The sequence below is a fragment of the Serinus canaria genome, chromosome 2 (genome assembly GCF_022539315.1).
Source record: "Serinus canaria isolate serCan28SL12 chromosome 2, serCan2020, whole genome shotgun sequence".
NCBI lineage: Eukaryota > Metazoa > Chordata > Aves > Passeriformes > Fringillidae > Serinus > Serinus canaria.
Genome location: NC_066315.1, coordinates 82,749,768 through 82,770,299, shown reverse-complemented (window position 1 = coordinate 82,770,299; position 20,532 = coordinate 82,749,768). Strand labels below are relative to the sequence as shown.

At 39.7% G+C, this 20,532-nt stretch overlaps 1 protein-coding gene across 6 annotated transcripts in view; it reads left to right on the top strand.

Moving 5' to 3' along the window:
* GRB10 (growth factor receptor bound protein 10) overlaps positions 1–20,532 on the top strand; it is a 144,878-nt gene that overhangs the window by 85,543 nt on the left and 38,803 nt on the right. For all 6 annotated transcript variants that reach the window (XM_050970361.1, XM_050970359.1, XM_050970356.1 and 3 more), the window contains 2 exons: positions 3,111–3,327; positions 6,076–6,217. In XM_050970361.1, the coding sequence (XP_050826318.1) occupies positions 3,146–3,327; positions 6,076–6,217 (324 nt within the window). In that variant the 5' untranslated portion in view covers positions 3,111–3,145. The remainder of the gene's footprint in view (positions 1–3,110; positions 3,328–6,075; positions 6,218–20,532) is intronic.

Below are 20,532 nucleotides of genomic sequence, written 5' to 3'. Positions count from 1 at the left end.
ATTTTGCTGTTAACTAGCAAGCCTTTTCAAAGTCAGTTTTGTCAATGTTTTTTTTTCTGCAAAGGGTTGGTTTTGATGGAGGCGGGATCTCACTGGTGGGTAGAGAGAGATACTTTGAAGGATTACACTGTATATGAAATACCCTTCTGAACAGTGTTCCTGCATATGGTTGAAACAGAAATCCCGAGGAGGGCTTATTTGATTTTTGTTAAGTTAAACTCTGTGGAGAGCCATCACAGTAACATACTGGATTACTTGGCAGGCTGAGACATCTGCTGGCACTTCCGAGGTGTAGGCTACAGCAGTGAGGTTTCCTGTTGCATCATGCAGAAATGTCTCTAAAACATAATGGTATTTAGTAGTAAATGCCATTGTATAGAGATGAAACTGTTTGAAATTCAAGATTGCAGGCTTTGTCTTTAGAAAGCTTAAGGATCTTAAGGATCTTTTGCTCCTGCAAGACTGAGGGCTGTTATTAACAGCGCTGCATCCACAGAGAAAAGGAGCTGACAGAGAAGTGAAACCAGATTCTGGACTTCAGTGCAGCATACTATTAGGAGAACTCTATATGCACCTTGTCAGTGCTTGTCCTGTTAGAAATTGAATTTAGGCATGTAATTGATATACTTAAATGCCTGCTAATGGTAATTCAATGCTTTAAACTATGTACTTGTTTTGCTTAGTGTTTTGCATGACGTACCTCATTTTAAGCATATTAGGCTACATAGGACACCTTTGCAACTATTTGCTTATTCAGGGATAGCTTGAGATGACTCTTAATCATTCCTCCCATGTTACAATCACCTGAAAACTTAATGATCTTGCACGCTAATAGCTTTGTCTAAATTGTTAATAAATTAGCACCCTCAGGGACCAAGCCATATGGACTTCCACTGAATATATGCCTCGACTTTCTTCCCTTTCTGCTTTTCACCATGCTAAACAATTGCTGTTAGTTGCTGCAGTTTACTCCCTGACTCTGTGGTCAGGGTCTGTCTTTTATGTCTCCTACATCCAGCCCCTAAACTTTTACTTGACAGCCATCTGACACCCTACAGCTCGGTACTTAGATGAATGATAAAATTTAAAAGCCTTGTAATTCAGCCTCTCCCTCTTTATACTCCTACTTCTGAGGTTCCCTTGTGATTGCTCAAGAAGTGTTTTTGATATGTCCTCTCCAAATAGGATAAGAATCTGGAGGATGGAATGAAATTTAAATTCCAGCTCTGTCTCAAGAGTGCTAAAAATAGCAGGAAAATTATTGTAGACTTTTTCCAAGCAAAGCAAAGCTTAGATTGTTGAAAATGCATCAACTAGCTGACATACAGAGAAGATGGTGTAACCTGGTGAAGGTGAGTCTTAGTTGTAGTGTAGTAGCTGTTAAATACAAAAACTGAGGGAAATTGCCATAAAGAATTGAAAGGAATAAACCTGTTTGTGACATGATATGGTGTTTTTTCTCCTTTCAGTTTTGGTTTGGTTCTTTTTTGACATGTGTTCAAACCTTGAAATCCTCTTGAGTGCATTCTAAGGGAAGGCTAGTAAAGAGCCTGCTGACTTGCAGTGAGAAACATGGTGTTTCAGGTCACTAAATAGAGCTCAGGTATAGGGGCATGACCAGAAACCTGTTTAATTCTGAGCAGGTCTTTTGTTCACCCAACACTGAGAATGGAGATCACCACCATCCCAATACAATTGCCATGTATATGCCGTGTTCAGATCTCATTATGGTTATCAGGGCATGTTGTTGGTGGACAGAAATTGTGATGCTGTTTTAGATTAAATCCTCAAGAAATGTGATATTTGTACAAAATCGTTCATGGTATCTAAAAGAAAATAGCGCAGCTAGTTGCAAGCTGCTCCCAGTGGTTCATTTACCTAGAAAACATGGCAAAAGAATAGAGATTAGAAAACACAGTGTGTTTAAGCTGCAAAGCAGTGTGTCTTTGCCAGCTCCATTGCTGGTCTCTGCTTTCCATCCCTATCATGAAGAGTTTTGTGAGACAGAAAGTTTGCAGGCAGCAATGGTATGTTTTGCCAGGCCAGTTGGCACAGCTGGAAAATAAGGACACATTTTTGGCTGCACAAAGCTCTGTTGGGTCAGGAGTAGCTGTTCAGGCAGTGGCTGTGCTGTAACCAGAAGCAGATATCGATGTGTGTGTTCGTCAGCCTGCTGAACTCCTGATAGGGAGTGATGTAACTTGTGGCTAGGGAGTAATTACAGTGCTCTGCAAGAGGAGTTCAGAGAGTGGTTAGTGCAAAGGGCTTGCAGAGTTCTCTTGTCTTGCAGAGTAATTATGATCGTTAAGGAGGAATGATTCAGCACAAGTTACTTATTTACGGTGAGGTAAGGTGGTGTATATAGAAAGGTTGGTGCCCTTTTTAGGGACTGATGTTCCTCCAGATAGCCACACCACATCCTTGGCTGATTTACTTTCTGCTCTTTAAGGTAGAAGTCTATCTATTGCACTGCAAGAGCAAGGGTACAGATAGATCTTTTTATATATAACTCACTGGACTGCCCTTCAAAATACCATATCACAAAAATATGGTAGGATTTTTAACAAGATGTAATAATCACTTGTATAATTATGTTTTCCAGGACTGCAGCACTGTCTTAATTTTTTTTCTTTCTAAATTATTCAGTCTTGCAAAGTATTTATTACAGTGTTGGACAATCTAAACTTGATACTTTGCCAAGGCAAACTGAGGTATTTGTGATATGCTTTGGAAATATATGGCAGTTTATCAGTAAGTGAAGTGGTGCTTCACATTAGCATTGTCATTATTAAAAATCCCACCAAATTCTGGTTCGATACACACACACACACATATAAAGAGAGAGAGCGAGTGTGTAAATACTGTAATATTTATTCTGTGTCCATAGCTTTTTTCCATGGAAGACAAAACAAATCTCCATTGCTGGCACTTACTTGTTGTGGTTTTCTCCTCTGAGAGAAATACATTATTTCTGCAATAATAATTTGCACTTTAAAAATGTAGTTAAATAATTATGTTACAACTTTACTGAAATTTAGTCGTTGTTCTTGCCACATTTCCTTTGCCTGGGGCTTCCAGATGTGTTACACTGCCTTTGTTTTGTCTTTCAGATGACGATGTGGACCTGGAAGCTTTGGTAAATGACATGAATTCCTCATTTGAAAGTTTATACTCTACATGCAGCATGCAGTCGGAAACCACTCCACTCCTCCAGAACGGCCAGCTGAACCGCAGCCAGCTGCCCTCCTCGGGGCCCAGCACCCTGCAGCCCATGTCCCCGAGGCAGAAGGTGCAGCGCTCCCAGCCAGTCCGCATCATGGCAGTCAGGTAGGAACAAGGCACTGGCCCTCCTTTTCCATAAGTTGCCGTGAACTGGCTTGAAAAGAACTACATTTTAAAATAGGAGATCCACTTTGGTAAGGAATTTAATGTTAGACTGGACTTTTGCATAGAAAAGTGTACTAAGTAGGTGAAGGACATAATATTTCCAAGTATTATCACCCTTCTTTTAGTCAAGGTTTGATGTTTCCGCAGTAGCTGATTTGTAGAAGTGGCTCATCGGTACCAGTTGGCAGAAGCTATATCCGTATTTGGATTTTTTTCTAAATTGTTAAAAGCAGTGCTCTTAAGTCTGGTGTCCACTGACAGCCTATAGGTTTTATTAAACATAAAAGATCATATAGACAGATGAGGGTATGCTTAGCTACTTTTGATATATAGCAAGTGCCTCTCTCTTCGTGGAGCTTTCCTGAATGGTTTAAGACCAACAAACAACCAAAAAAAAGAGAATATTTTAGTTATGTATCTGTTCTTCCCAGAGCATTTTCAACTCACTCACCTCAGTGTGCTGTGTAAGTCATTACCAAGAAAAAAGTGTTAAAGTTGTCCCGCTGTTGTAAAGCTGAGGACTGGAATTCAGGCTTCAAGTGGAAAACTCTTGATGGTGATGGGAGAGTATATTGGTGATGTACAGGTTCTTAAAGTCTTTTTAGGCAGCAGGAGGAAGGGAGCTCCTGTCAGCTTGAGTAGGTAAATGAATTTCTTTCCTGCTATTTAGCAGTTTGTTCTTTGAAGGAAGTGAAAAGTAATAATATAATAAAAGAAAAATTCCATGTGTAGCTTCTTACTCTTCTTATTCTTAACACCGATGCATTGCTTATAGGAATGGTATATGTAAGTCGGGCAGCTTTTCTATTTGAATGGATATGCACTGCAGCTAAGTCAGCTAATGATGCCATCAGTTCTACAGGTATTTCATAGTCACCTCGAATGGGGCTGTACTGGAAAATGTACTCTCTGGAGTACTATAGCTGAAGATATTTTGTAAATATCTCAGTCAAAACACTTGAATTATTTTTGGCGTTTAAAAACTTAGCAACTCTTATTTTGAGAGCACTCTGCCTTTTTGAAACCTGTATTTCCATGCACACCAGGACATCCTGTGTTTATCATCATCAAAGAAGGTAATGGTGAAGCTTTTATTCAGGGTTATCTGGATCCATCTTGTTTTCCACCAGAACAGAGTGATTTGACTGTGGTCTCCTAGGAGCACAGGTTTATGTGTGTATCAGTTAGGAAGTAAATGATCCACTGGCAGCAGTACAGCCACAGCACAGCACAGAGAATTCCCAGCTCCAGGAAACCACACCTGTCTAATTGTATTGGGTCTGTGGTTCCACTTCTTACAGTGGAGGTCAGTCAAAAACTTGCAGTACAGCACCCTGTTGCACAGATATGACATGTCTGCTGGTCTGAAGAAATCTTACACTGTCCTTTTACCCTGTGCTGTAGAGAACTGCACACATGGGGAGCACAAAAAAAAATTTATGAAGCACATCAAGTAGTTGTTGGCATAGTTCATAATTATGGTTGGAACCTGCTATTTATTGCAACCCCCTAGATCTGTAAGACTCATTCATGGAATACCAAGGCAACTAAATTTCAGGACAAAGTTACCTGTGGAGCAGATTTCACCGTAGTTGAATTTTGCCATCCTCCAGGCACAGGCAAAGACAATGAGAGTACCCAGAGTGGGAGATGCTGCCACGGACAAACTCTGCAGTTGTCTCCCAGGCAGCTCTGCTGAGAAGGCTTTGCTTGCTGAAGGCATGCAGAAAAATGACAGCAAACTGAGTTTTCAATTATTTGCCATTCAAATCCCGTAGTTATTTGATTTGGAAACTTTCGTGGTTGCCACTAGATGGTGCCTTCTGCTTAGGCATTGAAGGGCAGCCTGCTGCAGTCAGCTAGTGCATCTTCAGTGGTGATGCCTTGGCAGCAGGGAAACCAAAAAAAAAAAAATCTGTGTAGTCACGAATAGGTCTTACAGCTTTTCTGGTAGGTTTTAGTTTTGGTTTTTTTTTTCTTGGTGTGCCCACTGCAGTTGGACTGTAAACTGGAACTTGAAACTCTGTTACATGTAGACTCATGAGGCATACTTTGGTGGATGCGAACTTGTCTGAACAGTAACTGTAGGATGGGCATAAGGTGGGAGGGTACAATTCCAGCTAATTGCTTATTGCTAAAGCCATGTCTTTGCCTTTTCATTTCTCGGGGGAATGCCAAGTTGCTTGGAGATAGAATCTGGTATTATAATGAGGTGACAATATTGGTTTAAGTCTCAGCTTAGAGAACTCTACAGTAGGGTACATGTTTGTTTTCAAATCCACTTGGAATTTGGCTCTGAGTGACTGCCATTGTTTTCTCCTCTTTCACATTGGTTTGCAAGAGCTTTGCTGACTTTCTGGCACACAGCTTAAGCTTGTAATCTAGTACTTACAACAGCGAGTGCAGATAGATATTTCAGTTAACTTTATTTGCACAGTTACCTCAGTTACTCACCTAAGTAATCAAATTATGAGCAACAAAACAAGCATGGATGCCTGGCTGGTCATTTTTTACATGCAATTACCTACTTTGCACTAAAAGTTGCTGTAACAGTATAGTAGTTACCTAGAAAAAGAATGGGTTTGATTCCTTGTTTTTAGTGTCATTATCAAAAACCCCGGGGCAGAAGAGCCAAGTCTAGTGATGCCAGTTTGCTCCTTTTAATGCATAGTGCTTCTGTGTTTCCAGGCGTCTTCAAGAAGAAGAACAGCAATTCCGAACATCATCTTTGCCGGCCATCCCAAACCCCTTCCCGGAACTTTGTAGTCCTGCAAGCTCTCCAGTGCTGGCCCCTGGATCTTTACCTCAGAGTCAACCTGCTAGTAAGCATGTGAGTATGGGATGAAGCTTTGGGTCATCCATTTGTGTGCAAACCAGCAGTGGACTGCTTCATTTTGAAGGCAGAAAGAAAGCTTCCAGATAAGTAAAAACACTTGTGGACTTTGTCTGTGAGTAGGGCAGCACTGGCCGAGAGAGTATCTTCAAATAGGCTTCAGGCATTTTTTTAAAAGGTTTGTAAGAAAGATGTGTAAAAATGAAGTAAACCTCGTTCAGATAAATGCATGTTGTGAATGGAGCAGTAATGCTTGATATCCTTCAGATTTTGTTATTCAGCCTAAAGATTTACTAATTCTGAAGTCGAGTGAATTATCTTAGAGTTGGATGAGGATCTGTGCCTTTTATACTGTGTATTCTAGTAGTCAAAAAACCACTGAAAAGCTGAATTCTCTAAAGACATGGTGATGCTTCATTTTCTGTTTTTCATGAAGCTGCTCAAAAAGCAAAGGTGTTCTTAGAGCTTGTAACTAGGCACAGCTCATTGTAATGGGATTCAAGGGGAAGCCTGTCCCATGGAAAGCTGGTGGAGTAACCTTCTGGGTCCTTGGCAGTTAAGATAGCCCAGACTGAGTTCTCAAATTGTCCAGAGCAGTAACCTCAGCGACACAGAAGTTATTCTCTGTCATACTCCACTCTATTAGAAACAATCATCTTCTTTTGTATCATTCCTCAAGCACGCTAAAGCTGGGCTCAAAAACCTTTATTTTGTAAACTGTGCTGACCTGCATGGGAATTAGAAAATGGGTTACTATGACTATTGACTTTAACAATTCTGTTCTTGAGTCCCCAAAAACACGGAGAAGTTCGGTGTCCCCGCTCAATTAGTTTGTAATTAGCTCCTACATGCTCTCTGAGAGATAAAAGGCTTGGGTACAGCTACAAGCAGAGGACTCAAATGTGTGCCCTTGTGTGTTCTGTGTTGTGTTACAGCGCCATAAACAGCTGCCTCCTTTCCTGAGAGACACAGTGCACCTCCTCTGGTTTTACTGTATTTCTTACCCATACAAGACAGACAGGTAACCAAATCATGCCCTCAGAAAAAAATGAGCCATCCCATTGGGAATTTAACACAAGGCCCTGTCAGAGACCCAGGTACTGGCTAAGCTGTTGTGCCAAGACAGTGTTGATGTGACTCTGGGGAGATAAAACCAGGGGCAATTCTGCCTCCTGGCACTTGCCAGCACGACAGTGGCACAGCTGTCTTTCTGAAATAAACTTCAGTTTCTGATGAACCTGTGTTTACCTCTCCAAATATTCCTCTGGTTCAGGGTTTCTTTGGCTTTTAGCTCTATGTTTTACTAAAATTACCCAAGCCACCCTAAACTTGTCTCTGTAAAATCTTAAGGAATCCTAAATGATCTGTGAGTCAGTTTTTGATCGAATTTAGAAACTAGTGGTTTAACAGCAGATAAATATAAAAATAACCGGTCTTTTAATGTATGTGAGAAGATGGCTGTAAAGGCAGAATAGAAGATCTTTTCACAAGTTTTAACTTATAATTTTTTAAAAAAATATTCTACCTTACTTTAAAATCAAAATTTTTGAAAGCCTAAAATGAAATAATTTATGTTGTATAGATATACTTGCTGCTGGATTTTTAAATCAAAGACAATCTATTTGGTAAAACCTTCTATGGTACAAGCTGAGGAGGTAAAGCATGTTGGGCAATAATGGTTTCTTTTGTAGATGCAAATACAGTGTTCATTTCAACCCATCAGCTCATTGGAAGCAGTTGAGAAACACTGGCTCATGGTGAGGGAAGAATAGTGAAGTGTTCTTTTCCTCTCTATCAAAGTATTTTGCTCTCTTTAATGAAGGGTTAGAGAAACAAAACTGAAAAAAACCCTTCTATTCTTAAAGTATGAATGGTAAAAGAGAGTAGGTTTAGTTTCTTCATGAAGGAAGAAAACTACCTCAATTTCAAACATGGAATATCATTGGATAGCAAAATAATCTCTCTGTTCAGCCTCCTTGTAATTTGTTTAACTCAGTTTTAGTTCCCTTCATAGGGGTCTGCTAAACATCATGAGTAAAAAAAATAATTAGTAACTTAAGAAAAGTTATACATCTTTTCAACTTCAACACCTTAAAAAAACGTATACTTAGGGAATTTGAGTAAATTATTTTAGGCCATGCTCTGGTTGAGATAAATGTCAGTCAATACAATACAAACTACTGATTAATAAAATGAGCGATGAGCTTAGTTGAAGGAATGCAATAGCAAGTTTTAGCACCTGGCAGTTAAGGAAAAATAAGTTGTGCTTTAAGGAAAATATAAATACAGTGTTAAATGCTAACCAAGGTAAAACATCAAGATGCTTAATTCAGGTTCTCTGCTTGCAAATTATGAACACAGATTTAAATCAGAGATGGGAATGAGCCATTCTGCTTACATGGGGTATATGAGGTGCTAGTGAATTCCTTTGGTGCTTCTTGAGCATTTACAGGTAAATAAGCCAATAGCAGTTCCAGCCAGCAGTGCTGCAGCTCTGATCACACAGGGCATCACAGCACACACGTGGTCTGGAGGAAGTGTTGCCTTTGGTCAGCTTGTATTTGTGGCACTTGAGGGGCTCTCAGGTTAATGTAACCTTTGGGGATTTCAGAAAGAAATGAGTTTTTTGTTTGCTGACCATGTGAAACAGTAGAGAGATCACTGGGAAGCTGGAGGGTCTGATGACTTCATAAGAAAGGAAATGTTGGTATTGTTCCTCCTGGAACACCACTGTTATTTAATAGTTGTAAAATACAATTCTGCAATGATAAAATCTAATAGTGGTTATGCAAAAGGAATTTAAAGATCAAGTCTTTTTAAACATAGAAGAGTCTCATGTCATATTACCAAGTCTTAGTCATAAAGAAATGCCAGCTCTGTTCAAGTTTTACTAAAAGTTATACTTTTAGGATATTGTTCCCTCTAGGAAAAGGATGCATGTGTGAATGAAAGAGTGAGTAAAGAAGCTTTCAGGTCATAAAGCTTGAATTACATTTTTGGCTGAAAAAATGGATATTGTCTTTTCTCATATGCAAAATTTTATTCTGTAGCTGGAGCCTGACATACAAATTTCTTGTTGATTCTGAGACTCTTCCTTATTTTTTTCATGTAGTTGCCACTGCTTTTTTTAACAAGCACTTCACAGTGTTGCTTATTGCACTGCTCTGCATTTGTTTCCTACTCTTGGCTCAGCAAAGAAATATGAAAACAGTAAAGCAGTGAAAAATAACTGTAATAAACCTTTCTTACTTTTTTGTGCTAGGTTCTTTTTTCTGTCTTCTCATGGTGACAAAGCAATTTCTTTATTGTACTCAAAAAAAGTTCACTAATTTCATTTTTTAAAAAATATTTTTACGAACTCTGTTGTGTGATGCTACTAATTTCACCACAGTAGGAAGCAGTATGCCACCTCTAACTCTGCTGCCAGTCAGGCACTGAATACTGCTTTTAAAGCTGATGGCTGCAGCAGTGTACTGCAGCTGCCCCCAGAAGACAGCCAACAGTGGGAAATAACAGGTCTTCAGTAGCAGCACAAAACTAAAAACACCTGTAGGCAAATGGGATAGTCATTTAATGGGAGAAGCAATCTTTAATGGGAGGTAAAACCGGAGTGTTAGGCTTGTTGAAATAATTTCAGATTTGTTTCTTAGAGGGTGCTTTTTAATTCTAGATAATCTTCTTTGCTTTATAAAAAGAACTTAATCTTGTGGCTATTTTTTTTCTGAGCACACAAAGGTTGACAAACTGGCACATAATTTAGTAGTACAAGACTTAGAAGAGAAATAACTGTGAACTTCTAGGTTACATTTCAAAGGCTATCCTGCTTTGAACAACATCCACAGTGGCAACATGTGTGCTAATAGGGTCGTGTGACCAAACAAATCTGGTGATAGACATTCAGAAATTATTTGTATTAAAGAGATATATGCCTCTTTGGAGTTGAGCAGTATGTTCCTTTATTGCAGGTCTGCAGGTGAAAATGGCCCACTTTGAGCATAGTTTTACAGTGAAAAATGTTAGATGTCGGGTTGTTGATAGTGAACAGCACATGGGTCTGTAAAAAATGGCACAGCTGAAGTTTTAGTGATGTAGCCAACCAGCTAGAAAAGAGCACCTGGATGAGAAGTACCAACCAGTTGTGCTGTTGGGTCATTAGCTGCTTCTTTTGCTGGTGTGGTGAGTGAGACAGTGCAGATGTCTTGGAGAAACCATGGTCCTTCAAGTGGTAGCTGGCATGAACTCGTAAACCTCTGAGTTGAGAGCAGCTTTTTCTGTGAGCTTGGACAGGAGGCTGACAGTAGAGGAGCTCCCTGATCAGTGCATGCCCCAAGCACTCTCCTCTTCATCTGTGCCTGATTTTGTCCTCCAAGTATCACCCATCTGCCCATCACCACAGAGCCTAAAACTTCAGCAGACCTCTAAGAGCACTCCCACTTTCAATGCATAGGAAGGGTAAGAAAAGGCAGGAGCAGGAAGGACATGGTCTGGGTGACACCAGGGGCATTGCAAGACCACTTGATTTTTTTCTCTCCCTTTTCCCCCCATCTTTTTATGTAAGGCTCATCCACACCTACAAACACAAGATCACCCCATGTCTGAAGTGGGGGAAGTGGTTGCAGGCCAGGAGAAGGGACAGCTGAAAATTTTTAAACCATTGTTTACTTAACAGGATAAATATGTTTGTCTAAGAAAAATGGAAACCAGAAAATTACACCAAACCAAGACCAAACATTTGTCCAAAAGATTGCTAAAAACATCAGACAGCTACCTTACTGCCAATTGAAGTCCATCTTTGTGTTGCTGGTATAAATGAAGAGCTGGTTGGTAACTTAGGTTATAATTTCTGGTTGTGTACAAATATTTTGGAAAAAGCATGCAATAATTACATGTAGGTCACTGCAATGCCACAGGATATTAGGCTTAAGTATCTTGTGTGAGTCAATGAAGCTTTCAACTGTAAAAATAGGGCAAATTTCTCACATCCCCCCTCTATACAGCCCAGGCAAACTTCCAAAAAGCAGTTTGATGTACCCAAATTATTTACTCTTTTCTAGCAATTTAAATTCACAAATGGGTATGAATTAATGCCATTCTTTTTTCCAGATTTAGTTACTCTTCAAGGCAGCTTGTGTAAACTGACTTCTTAGTTTTTATTGTTCTAATTACATGTTATGATGCACATTTTTAAAATTTTTCTTCCCATAAAACTTTTATATTGGCTCTTTTGAAGATGTGGATGTTGATTTTCTAAAGACAAGCTGTATAAAAATATGAACTTCTGTATAATGCAGGCATTATGTACAAACTTGGATTTTGCCTGTCACAGCAAATTTTGTACTTGATCCTTCAGTGGAACAATCTTTTGCAACAAGACATTTTGAAAATAAGTACTGACATCTAAGTGAGTCAACTTTCTCTAAACAGGCCGAATCTATAGCTGGATATAATCTGGTCATTTCCTTAGGTCTAAGTCTAGGCATTCCCTTTGGCCCCACTTTAAAACATGGATTTTCAGAAGTATCTGCCATGACACATCATGTTGTTTTCTCTCAAATCTTTCTTTGAAGCAAGTCTTTTACACTAAGTAAATAAATCATACATAAAGTGCTCTGCAGCATGTTTAACTCAGATGCTTTTTTTAAATATAGTTGCAATTGTGTTTGGAAAAAAAAATAGGGAAAGAGGAGGCCTCTGCTGCAGGGCTGTGATCTAACTGCATGAAAGCAGCCTTTGGGTGCCCTTCTCTTGTTTGGAGAAATAGCACTTTCCCAAACTAAAAGAGTTAAATTTGATGGGCAGGGTAGGAAAGATGTTGCATTACTTGTAATCTTATCTCCTCTCTCATGGAAACATGTTGTCCTGAAATCAGGGTGGGGGTGAGTTCTCAGCATGATCAGTTTCATCATGCTGAAAGTCGCATTTACTCATTACTCAGGAAGAGAATGATGAATATCTGAGGTCTAACAAGCTTTCTGGACTAAGCTAAAGACCAGCAGCCCTTGGTGCTGTTGGTGCTGGTCACCATGTGAGTCTGCAGCCTTTCCAGCTGGAGCCCTGCATGTGGGCTGCTGAGACTGGGATCAGCACAGAGGCAAAGCTGCTGTTTCTCCTTCCTCATGACTCTTACAGCAAGAAGCTTTGTGTTAGAAAGAAATGAGTCTCTTTGTTCTTGCTTTTTGGAAAGTGCCAGAACAGTAGTTACAGTCCCAACATGAATTACTGGAAATATGAAGGGCATCTCATGCTCAAACCAAGACTAAGTTATTTGCTGGGATTTTTTTGTTTCCAATGACACAAACCTGGCCCATCTCCCAGGAGCATTTTGGCTCCCTACCCGGAAGTGATGCTCCGGCCACAGGGGTGTGCTGGGAGGAGGGCTGTGTGCTCAGGACCAGGGGGAATGCACTGTCCATCCCATGGATGGAACCAACCTGGCCCAAGCCTGCCTTGCTCCATGTGTGCTGATACCCCACTGGGTCTCCAGCCACACACTAATACTTGCAGTTGTTTTAAAAAGCTGTGATAATACTGAGCAGTCTGTAGTATTTGCATCAGTAACTGCATTAGTGTGTCCATACTGCATTTTTCTGTGTGCACCTTAGTTACGTGTGCACTTGCACATTTTGTTGCACATTCCTCTTGCTGTATTTTATTAATAGTAGAGTAAGAGTATAACTTTGCTGTTCTATGTTTTGATCAGGAATTGACAGAACTGAAGAGCTATCAGGCTGAGAAGGCAGTGAAAAATGGGAAAGCATGATATGAGAGGAATTCTGACTTCCTCTGTGCCTAGTGAGGCAGGCAGGAATGGGTTTTGGTGTAAACATAAGTGAAGCAGGGCATGAAAAAAACCCCAGAACTAGATTGAGTGACCGTAATTATAGCGGAAACGAATGGATGAGATGAATCAGAGATGTTGTAACTTTGTGCTGATAGCCTTTAAGGAGTCATTCAGCAAGGCAAGAACGGCCACACTGAGTCTGTGTGACATCTCTGCTGTCTGGACTCAAGGTGTGAGTCCAGGTCAACTTTAGGCATTTTGGATAGAAGCCTTTTTGGACCTCTGCTACCCAGAGGGCAGGTGAAAGAAAGCACCAGCTCATATTTTAGAGCCTCTGCTGTGTGTATCCTCTGTGACCTTGTGGCACCAGTTTGTTGCCAGCAGCTGGTAGGTGAGCTGACCATGAGGTCCTTCCCAAGGTGAGCTGTGGCAGCTCTTGCAGAGCAGTGCTGGCACCTGCAGCTGAGCTGCTGGTGATCCCTGGTGGATGCTGTGGATGTATGGAGTGCAGGACTGGGAAGACACCCAAGTTTTTGCTTGCTTCCTGGCATCTACTTCTAGGGATGGCAGGCAAAGCCAGTGTTTAGTTTGTTCCTTTCCAACTCATCAGCACAGTTGTTGCTTAAGTGTGAGGAGGGATGCTGTTCATTCAGAGCAGGTAAAAGGCTTCTTTGGACTTTTAATTTCCTGGACAGTGACCTGTGCCCACGATTACAGTGGAAATCTATTTGAAATGTCCATCTTCACTTAGGTGGTGTTTGTTTGTAGATGCGTGGGAAAGAAGGAACTTGGAGTTAGTTCATTGTTTTGGTAATAGGATGTTCTTGCATTGTGCCAGAGCTTGCAGATATAGTTTTGTTCCATTTCCTAAACAGGGGGAAATGTCAGTTTGAATTTAATAGCAAGTTAATTAAATCACTGTGGGATGAGTTTCAATTCTCTGTGCTTTTGATTTATAGCCTCCTATTGCTATCAAATTCTTACTATATTATTCTTCCTCCTAATAGGAGTGCAGAATTACTGTACTAAAAAGTGATTTTGTTTAATTAATGTAAGTATCTTCAATCTTTGCTTCAGCCTGGCTGTAATCTGAACATCATTTACAAAATTTACATAAAAGTGAGTTTAATCTGGGCTTGCTAAAGGACAAGCCATCATTGGTCCATAGAAGCTACATCTCATGCTTCTCCACTGGCATTAGGATTGCTTGTTCTCTCCAGCAGTAGACTCTGCTGCTGCCAGGCTGACTGGAGCTGGTTTCTCCTGCTGCATTTCAGGAAGCAACAAAATTGGAAATACCACTGTTGTGCTTCATGCCTGGACTGTTAGGGTTTTTCTGGTGTTGCTGACGGAGAAATGAGTAGCACTCCGAAACAAAATGGATTGACAATCAGCTGGAAGTTTGGATCCAAGATCCCATCCCAAGAGCATGGGAAATTTCTGGGGAATGTGAATGAAGTAGCTTTGTCACAGCAGACTTACTTCCAGTGAGATTTCATTAACAGCAAAGAAAACACTGTTCTGTAAGTTTTTATGGGAGAAGGGGATGAAAGTTGGAGAGACCTTTAAAAGCTGCTTCTGTGTCTTACCAAACTGGTGTCACTTTATAGCACCCAGGTCTTTTTAACTACCCCTTTCATCTGCCTAAATTTCTTGTCTGGCCAGAGTGAGGAGCTGCTCTTTTTTTTGGGGGTTATTTAAAGATGGGCTATGAGGACACTGCTTCACCCTGCACACACACAGAGTTTCCAGTGTGCATTGTCCACCCAGACATTCCATAGGAATGTTATCCCTGTATGCTGCAGAGGAAGCCACTCCTGAGTGCTGGGACTGATACCTGTGCCCAGCAGTCACCAGGGAAGGTTGGCTGCCTCACCATGTGCTGACCTTGCTCGTGTTCCTCCTCTCGTTTTTTACGTTCACCTTTCAAAATTTTCTTTCCTTACCATCCATGCCAGAATAGGTAATGAGAATAGGAAAAAGCTGTTCATAAGGAACAAACACTGCTTTAAAAAAAAAACTGTTGGAAAAAAAGGAGGTGCAAAACATTAATGAGAGTTTTCTAAGCTAAATAACAGTGTCTGTGTAGTAAAACACCTGGATCTGGATTTAATTGTACAGACAAGTTGCCCTCAGGCTTCTGTGAGTCATTTGTGAACATGTCCTTGCCTGCAAACTTTAGGAGAATCTAATTACTCTGAAGTAACTTGCTTGACACATTGTTGCTGGTTACACTTATTTCCCCTCTTGCTTACTAAAATCTACCAAAAGCAAGATGACCGCAGTGTTTCTGGAGTTTATAAAATAGCTTTCCAAATGTTTTCAGCAATTTTCATTCACCAAGTACTCAGTTCTGCTGAACAAGCTATAGATGAGATCTTTGATAAGAATCAGGTATCAGGTACAGAGTTTTAGCATTGAAAAATACCTGTTGTGCTTCAGTTTATGAATGCTTTTTACTAAGTTGTTACAAACTCCAGAGCAGTGTTATGTTTAAACGCTTGAAGTATATACACACACACACACATATATATATATATATGTATGATTGTGTATATGAGAAAATGAAAAGATTGCTTGCAGTACTGTCACCTTATAATGGGTTTATGGGACAGCTTGAAAAGAAATAGGCATTAAATATATGAAGATCACCCCCCTCTTCATAAGGCAAAGAAAAGAAAGCTGATGTTACAGGAATAGCAACATCTAGTCATGCAGGTAAAACCTTTTATTTGATATTCTCCGTCTGTTTTTCTATGTTATATGCTGGTTTGTTTTATGTATTTTTTTTCCATGGCTGACCTTTGAACCTTTTTATTTAACAAACTAGCTTGTTAAAGCTTTGTAAAGCTCATCCAAGTGAGGCCGAGCCTTGCCTGTTACAGCCTTGTCAAATGAGCATGGTCTAAAAGGCAGACTCAAATAATGTTTTGCTAAAAAATGCTCTTGCTGCACTTGAAGCTAATGTCATTCCATTTCTAGCATTTAAAAGGTCCTAAATATATTTGAGAACCTCTTTTGTTGTCTTCATGAGTAGTGGTGAGACTGGGTTTTACTCATGAATGTGGATCCAGTCAATGTTTTAGGTGAAAGTTTTGGTTTATGCTTTTTGATTTTCTTTGAGCTTACCTACCAGGATTTGCATCCTAGTCTGTTGGGGGTTTTGGTTGTTTTTTGGCATTGGGTTGGTTTGTTTTTTTTTTTTTTTTTGCCTGCACCGATGGAGAAGGTAATCTAAATCCTGAGTCTTTCATCTTCTGCAGAGAGAGGCTGTCAGTTCAAGGGAAGTGCTTGTCAGCTGGGGGGTCATGAGAGCACCACATTCAGTCCTAGGGATGAAGATTGCCAAATTCTACCCATTGGTACAATGTAACACATTTTTTAGTATTTTCTAGGATATTAATAATAAGTGGAAAATCAGGAGGCTGCCAGCTAAATTTGTGCAAATGTACCTTCAGTGTAATTTCCCTTTGCTCCCAGTGAACATTCAGTTCTGCATTGCACTGCATGCAAGTTACAAATGAGCATTTGCTTACAGCCTAATTAAGCATAGCTTAGAGCAGTACTTAATTGCAACACTTTGAGTAATACAGAGGAACTTCAAGCCAATCTGGCTAACAAGAAATTAACTTTGTGCTCTGCCCAAGGTTGCTCTAGCTGCTGTTTCTGTAAGGTTTCATTGTGTCTTGCCCTCTGTGTCCATGAAATAGCACTTGGGCAATCTTCAGGGGTCACAGAGAAACGTCTCAAGAGTTCGGTTAAAGCAAGAAATCCTGCAAGAAGTGAGACAGAGCATGATGGAGTCTTGCAGTGAGTAGAGAAATTGCCTGTGCAGCAGATGCTGGCTTTGAGTGTCTCCAGCAGTTCATCTATTGATGTCTGAATGGCACTGAGGTGAAAGACTGCTATGATGGCATATAATCATTTAAATGAAAGAGCTGAATGAACTTCATAGGAAGCTTTCTATATGTTACTTTTATCCCTTAAATAAATAAATAGCCTAGTAGCTCTGAAGATGGTAAAATAAATTTTACAGCACTGTAAACATGCTCACATCAGTTTCTCTGCTTTGCCTCTTTCCCAAGCTTTTTCCAACGTGCAGCTGTAAAAGCTGTGATGTTTAACTTGTCTATCAAAATGCTCAAGGATGATGTGCTTGTAAAGGGCTTGTTTTATCCCTGTGCCAGAGGCCTGGAAGTGCTAATAGCTCTGCATTTGAATACTAGCCATTAAGAAAGGGAAGACCCTAGTAAAATTCCAGCAAGAATATTATGAAAAAATGTGTACAGTGTCAGACATGATTCATAATGACTGCATTCTTTGAGTTTGCAGAAGTCTCTGCTTTCTGCATAATTGAGTTCATCTCTACTCCAGCAATGTCTTTTCTGAACATATTAGTTGCAACTTAGTGGCCATATCTAGGTATGAGGACTGATGAACTGTGGCAAAATTAGTTGATTATCTTAATTTCTTTATTTTAAAATACATTAATGTAGGGAAGGAGAAAGTAATTCTTTTTCCTCTTAAGTTATGTCACAGTATTTATATAAAATTTCAAACTAGTAAGATCTCACTGAGTTCAAGAAATACAGTGGAAATACTTGAAGAGAAGGTATTTAAAGTCTGACTGGATAGTTGCTCAGATTGCTTGGCTTAGACTTGCAGAACTCCATTAAGAACTCTAACCCTGATATATAAAGACTTCTTCCATGATTTTTTGTGTTGGTGCAAAACTTTTGCAAGGCCATTTTTTCTACAGTGACTTAAGGGATCTTTTGAATCGTTGCTGAAGAGTATTTCTTTATGCTGGGCAATTCTGCTTTTGCACTACAACCATAATGAAGTGTTTTTGAAGGACTTATTTGACTTTGCATAACATGATTGCAAATTAGGTTTGTATGTGTAGCTGAATTACCAGTATCTGGAAATAAATACCTATTTTGAGTGTGGATTGCATATTGAATTATAAAATGTGTGCATTAATGTAAGACAAACTTGGAGGTCTTTACCTACAACAGACAAGTAGTAGGAATGGCCATCATTCTCATATTATTTGCTTGCAGTGGCATTTCTTTTGCTGCTGGAAAGTAGCATGTAGACTAATGAACATATCCAGCATAGTTGTTTTGCCCACCTACAGAGAGCCCTTTTTTGAATCTCAGCTTGGAAGAAGTGTAGATAAAAAACGTTAACTTCAAAGGACAGTATTGGGATTTCTTGGTGAAGAAAATCCTTATGTTTTTGTGTCCAACTTCGTATCGTAAGTGGTCAAATAAGCAGTTGGCTCAAACTCAGTGCATAAGTCTCATAAAAGCTCTGTTAGAGATTTGGGTTTAATTCCCCTTAGGTTGTCAGCTCCCTGCTGTCAGATGCAGTCATGGTCGTCCCAGCCTTTTACTGTCCTTACAGTCTGTTCACAGACTTCTTCAGATGCTTGCTTATTGTCAAAAACAACAGCAAGTGCTGTTTTTGGAAGATGTTGCATTCCATATTTTGCTTGATGAGCCTTATGGTCTGACCAAAGGACCTTAGTGTGTGTTTTGTTCCTCCTCACCTCTTATTTGGGTTGCTTGTCTCCAGTTAATGGTGACACAGGGAAGTATCTTTCAAGTGCTTTCATGCTGTCTTAGGGTAGCAAAGCTATAAAAGATGATAGGTTGCACAAGTGCCTCTTCCTCTTTCTGTTGACCACAGTGGGAACCTGAATGACTAGTGAAGACAGGATGTGCTTTGACTGAGGTGGCTAGGACAGCTGAAATGGCTGCCACCTCTGTGTAGTTCAGGAGAAAAATGATCTGTGATCATGAAGATCCTTTCCTTACCCTAAGTTACTGAGCTGTTTTATTAGAACCAAATTGGGCCTTGTTTCTGAGTGGGAAATTTTTGTTGACCATGTGCCTGAATGGCCAATGTCCTCAGTTACTCCTGGAAGAAACAGCAGAGTTTGTTTATCTGGAGAAATGCTGGCAGCTCCAGGGCTGATTTTTTTCTATCATATGTTAAGGGCCTGTGAAAAGTGATGAGTTTCATATCACAGTCTTGTTGTGCAAATTCAAGTCAGTACTCTTCCACATCTGTTCAGCAGTTTCACTTCTGTGTGCCATGTTCAGACATTTGAGGTACCCTTTTCAATAGAGGAGTATAGATAAGATTTAGGGAGGGAATACTTTCATGGACAGATAGTTTTAGCCATTGGTACTTGATACACAACAGTGATGCCAATTTCTGAGAAAAAAGAAAATTTAATACCAAATGGGAATCTGGGCTGGGGAAGTATCTCTTCTTCAAGAGCCAGTAAGCCCATTGAGGGGAGAGCAATAGCAAGAGTTTCTAAGGGAGAGGGTTGAGGAACTGGACTGCCATTTCAGAAAGTAATTTACCTCTGATTTGCTTTCTGATTTTGTACTAGGGAAAGCTACCCTTAGCTCTTGTTTTGTGTAGAAAACCAAATGCAAGAAACTCGAGTTAGTTTGTGAAAAAGGAAGGAGGTTTAATTTCCCCAACTGATTGATTATTCTTGTTATGGACAATCAAAGTCATTAAGATCTCTTTTGGATGCTTTTGCTAACTAAAAATGCTGAATTTGTCATCTCAAGGTACTTTCCATATTGAACCCAGAATGAGGGTACCTGGTAATTTATCTAATCCAATCTGTACATCTGGAAAATTATGGTGTCTGCAGAGAAGATTGAGACGTTTGGTTTAACGAGGCACTGTCCGTGGAAGGGAAGTGTGTTACACCACACTCGAAGAGAATGAACCTTTTCACTTCTTTAAACAGGGGGTTCATGGCGTAGCTGAAGGAAATTAATGCACTAGCTATTTTGTTACACTTTAAAAAGTACAATTCATAGGGTTCTCAGGTTGGCAAAGCCTTGGTTGATGTGAGCCAAGCAAACTTGGGTTCACTGAACGAAGAACCTACAGAACTTTGGAAACAAATCCACAAACTCATTTCGTATTTTTTGTTAATACTTTGCAGGTAGCAAAAGTTTTCTGCTTTTGCTATATATAATCTTGTGCAGGAAGATGGGGGAGTTGTGGAAGAAGCAAGTGTTGTGACACTTTTCTCTTCTGTACAAAAGGCAAGATAGATGTTCCTACAGTAAGAAGCCTTATGCTCTGCCACCACCCAAAGCCACCAACCTTCTGAAGCTTGAAAAGGCAATAAGGTTTTTCTTATGTGTAGAATTGTCTCTGCATGAATGAACTGAAAGTGGTTAGTGTTGAGATTTGCTGAAGTCAGCAGATTTGGTTTGACACAGTTAGAAATTAAGTATTAATTAATAGTTAAAATTATTATTGCCATTTATTAATACAATATGTTTTTAAAGGACACTTCAAAATAAATTAGTTTTCCTATGTAGAAATATGTATTTAACCTATGAAATTCTACATAGCAATTGAATGGAGGAATTAGATATTGAAATTTGAAGTGTATAGAATGATATTTACGTGTATGTTACTCATTTACATAAATACAAGACTGCAGTAAGCATAGAGATAAGGGAAGCAGATCTTAGTGTTCAGA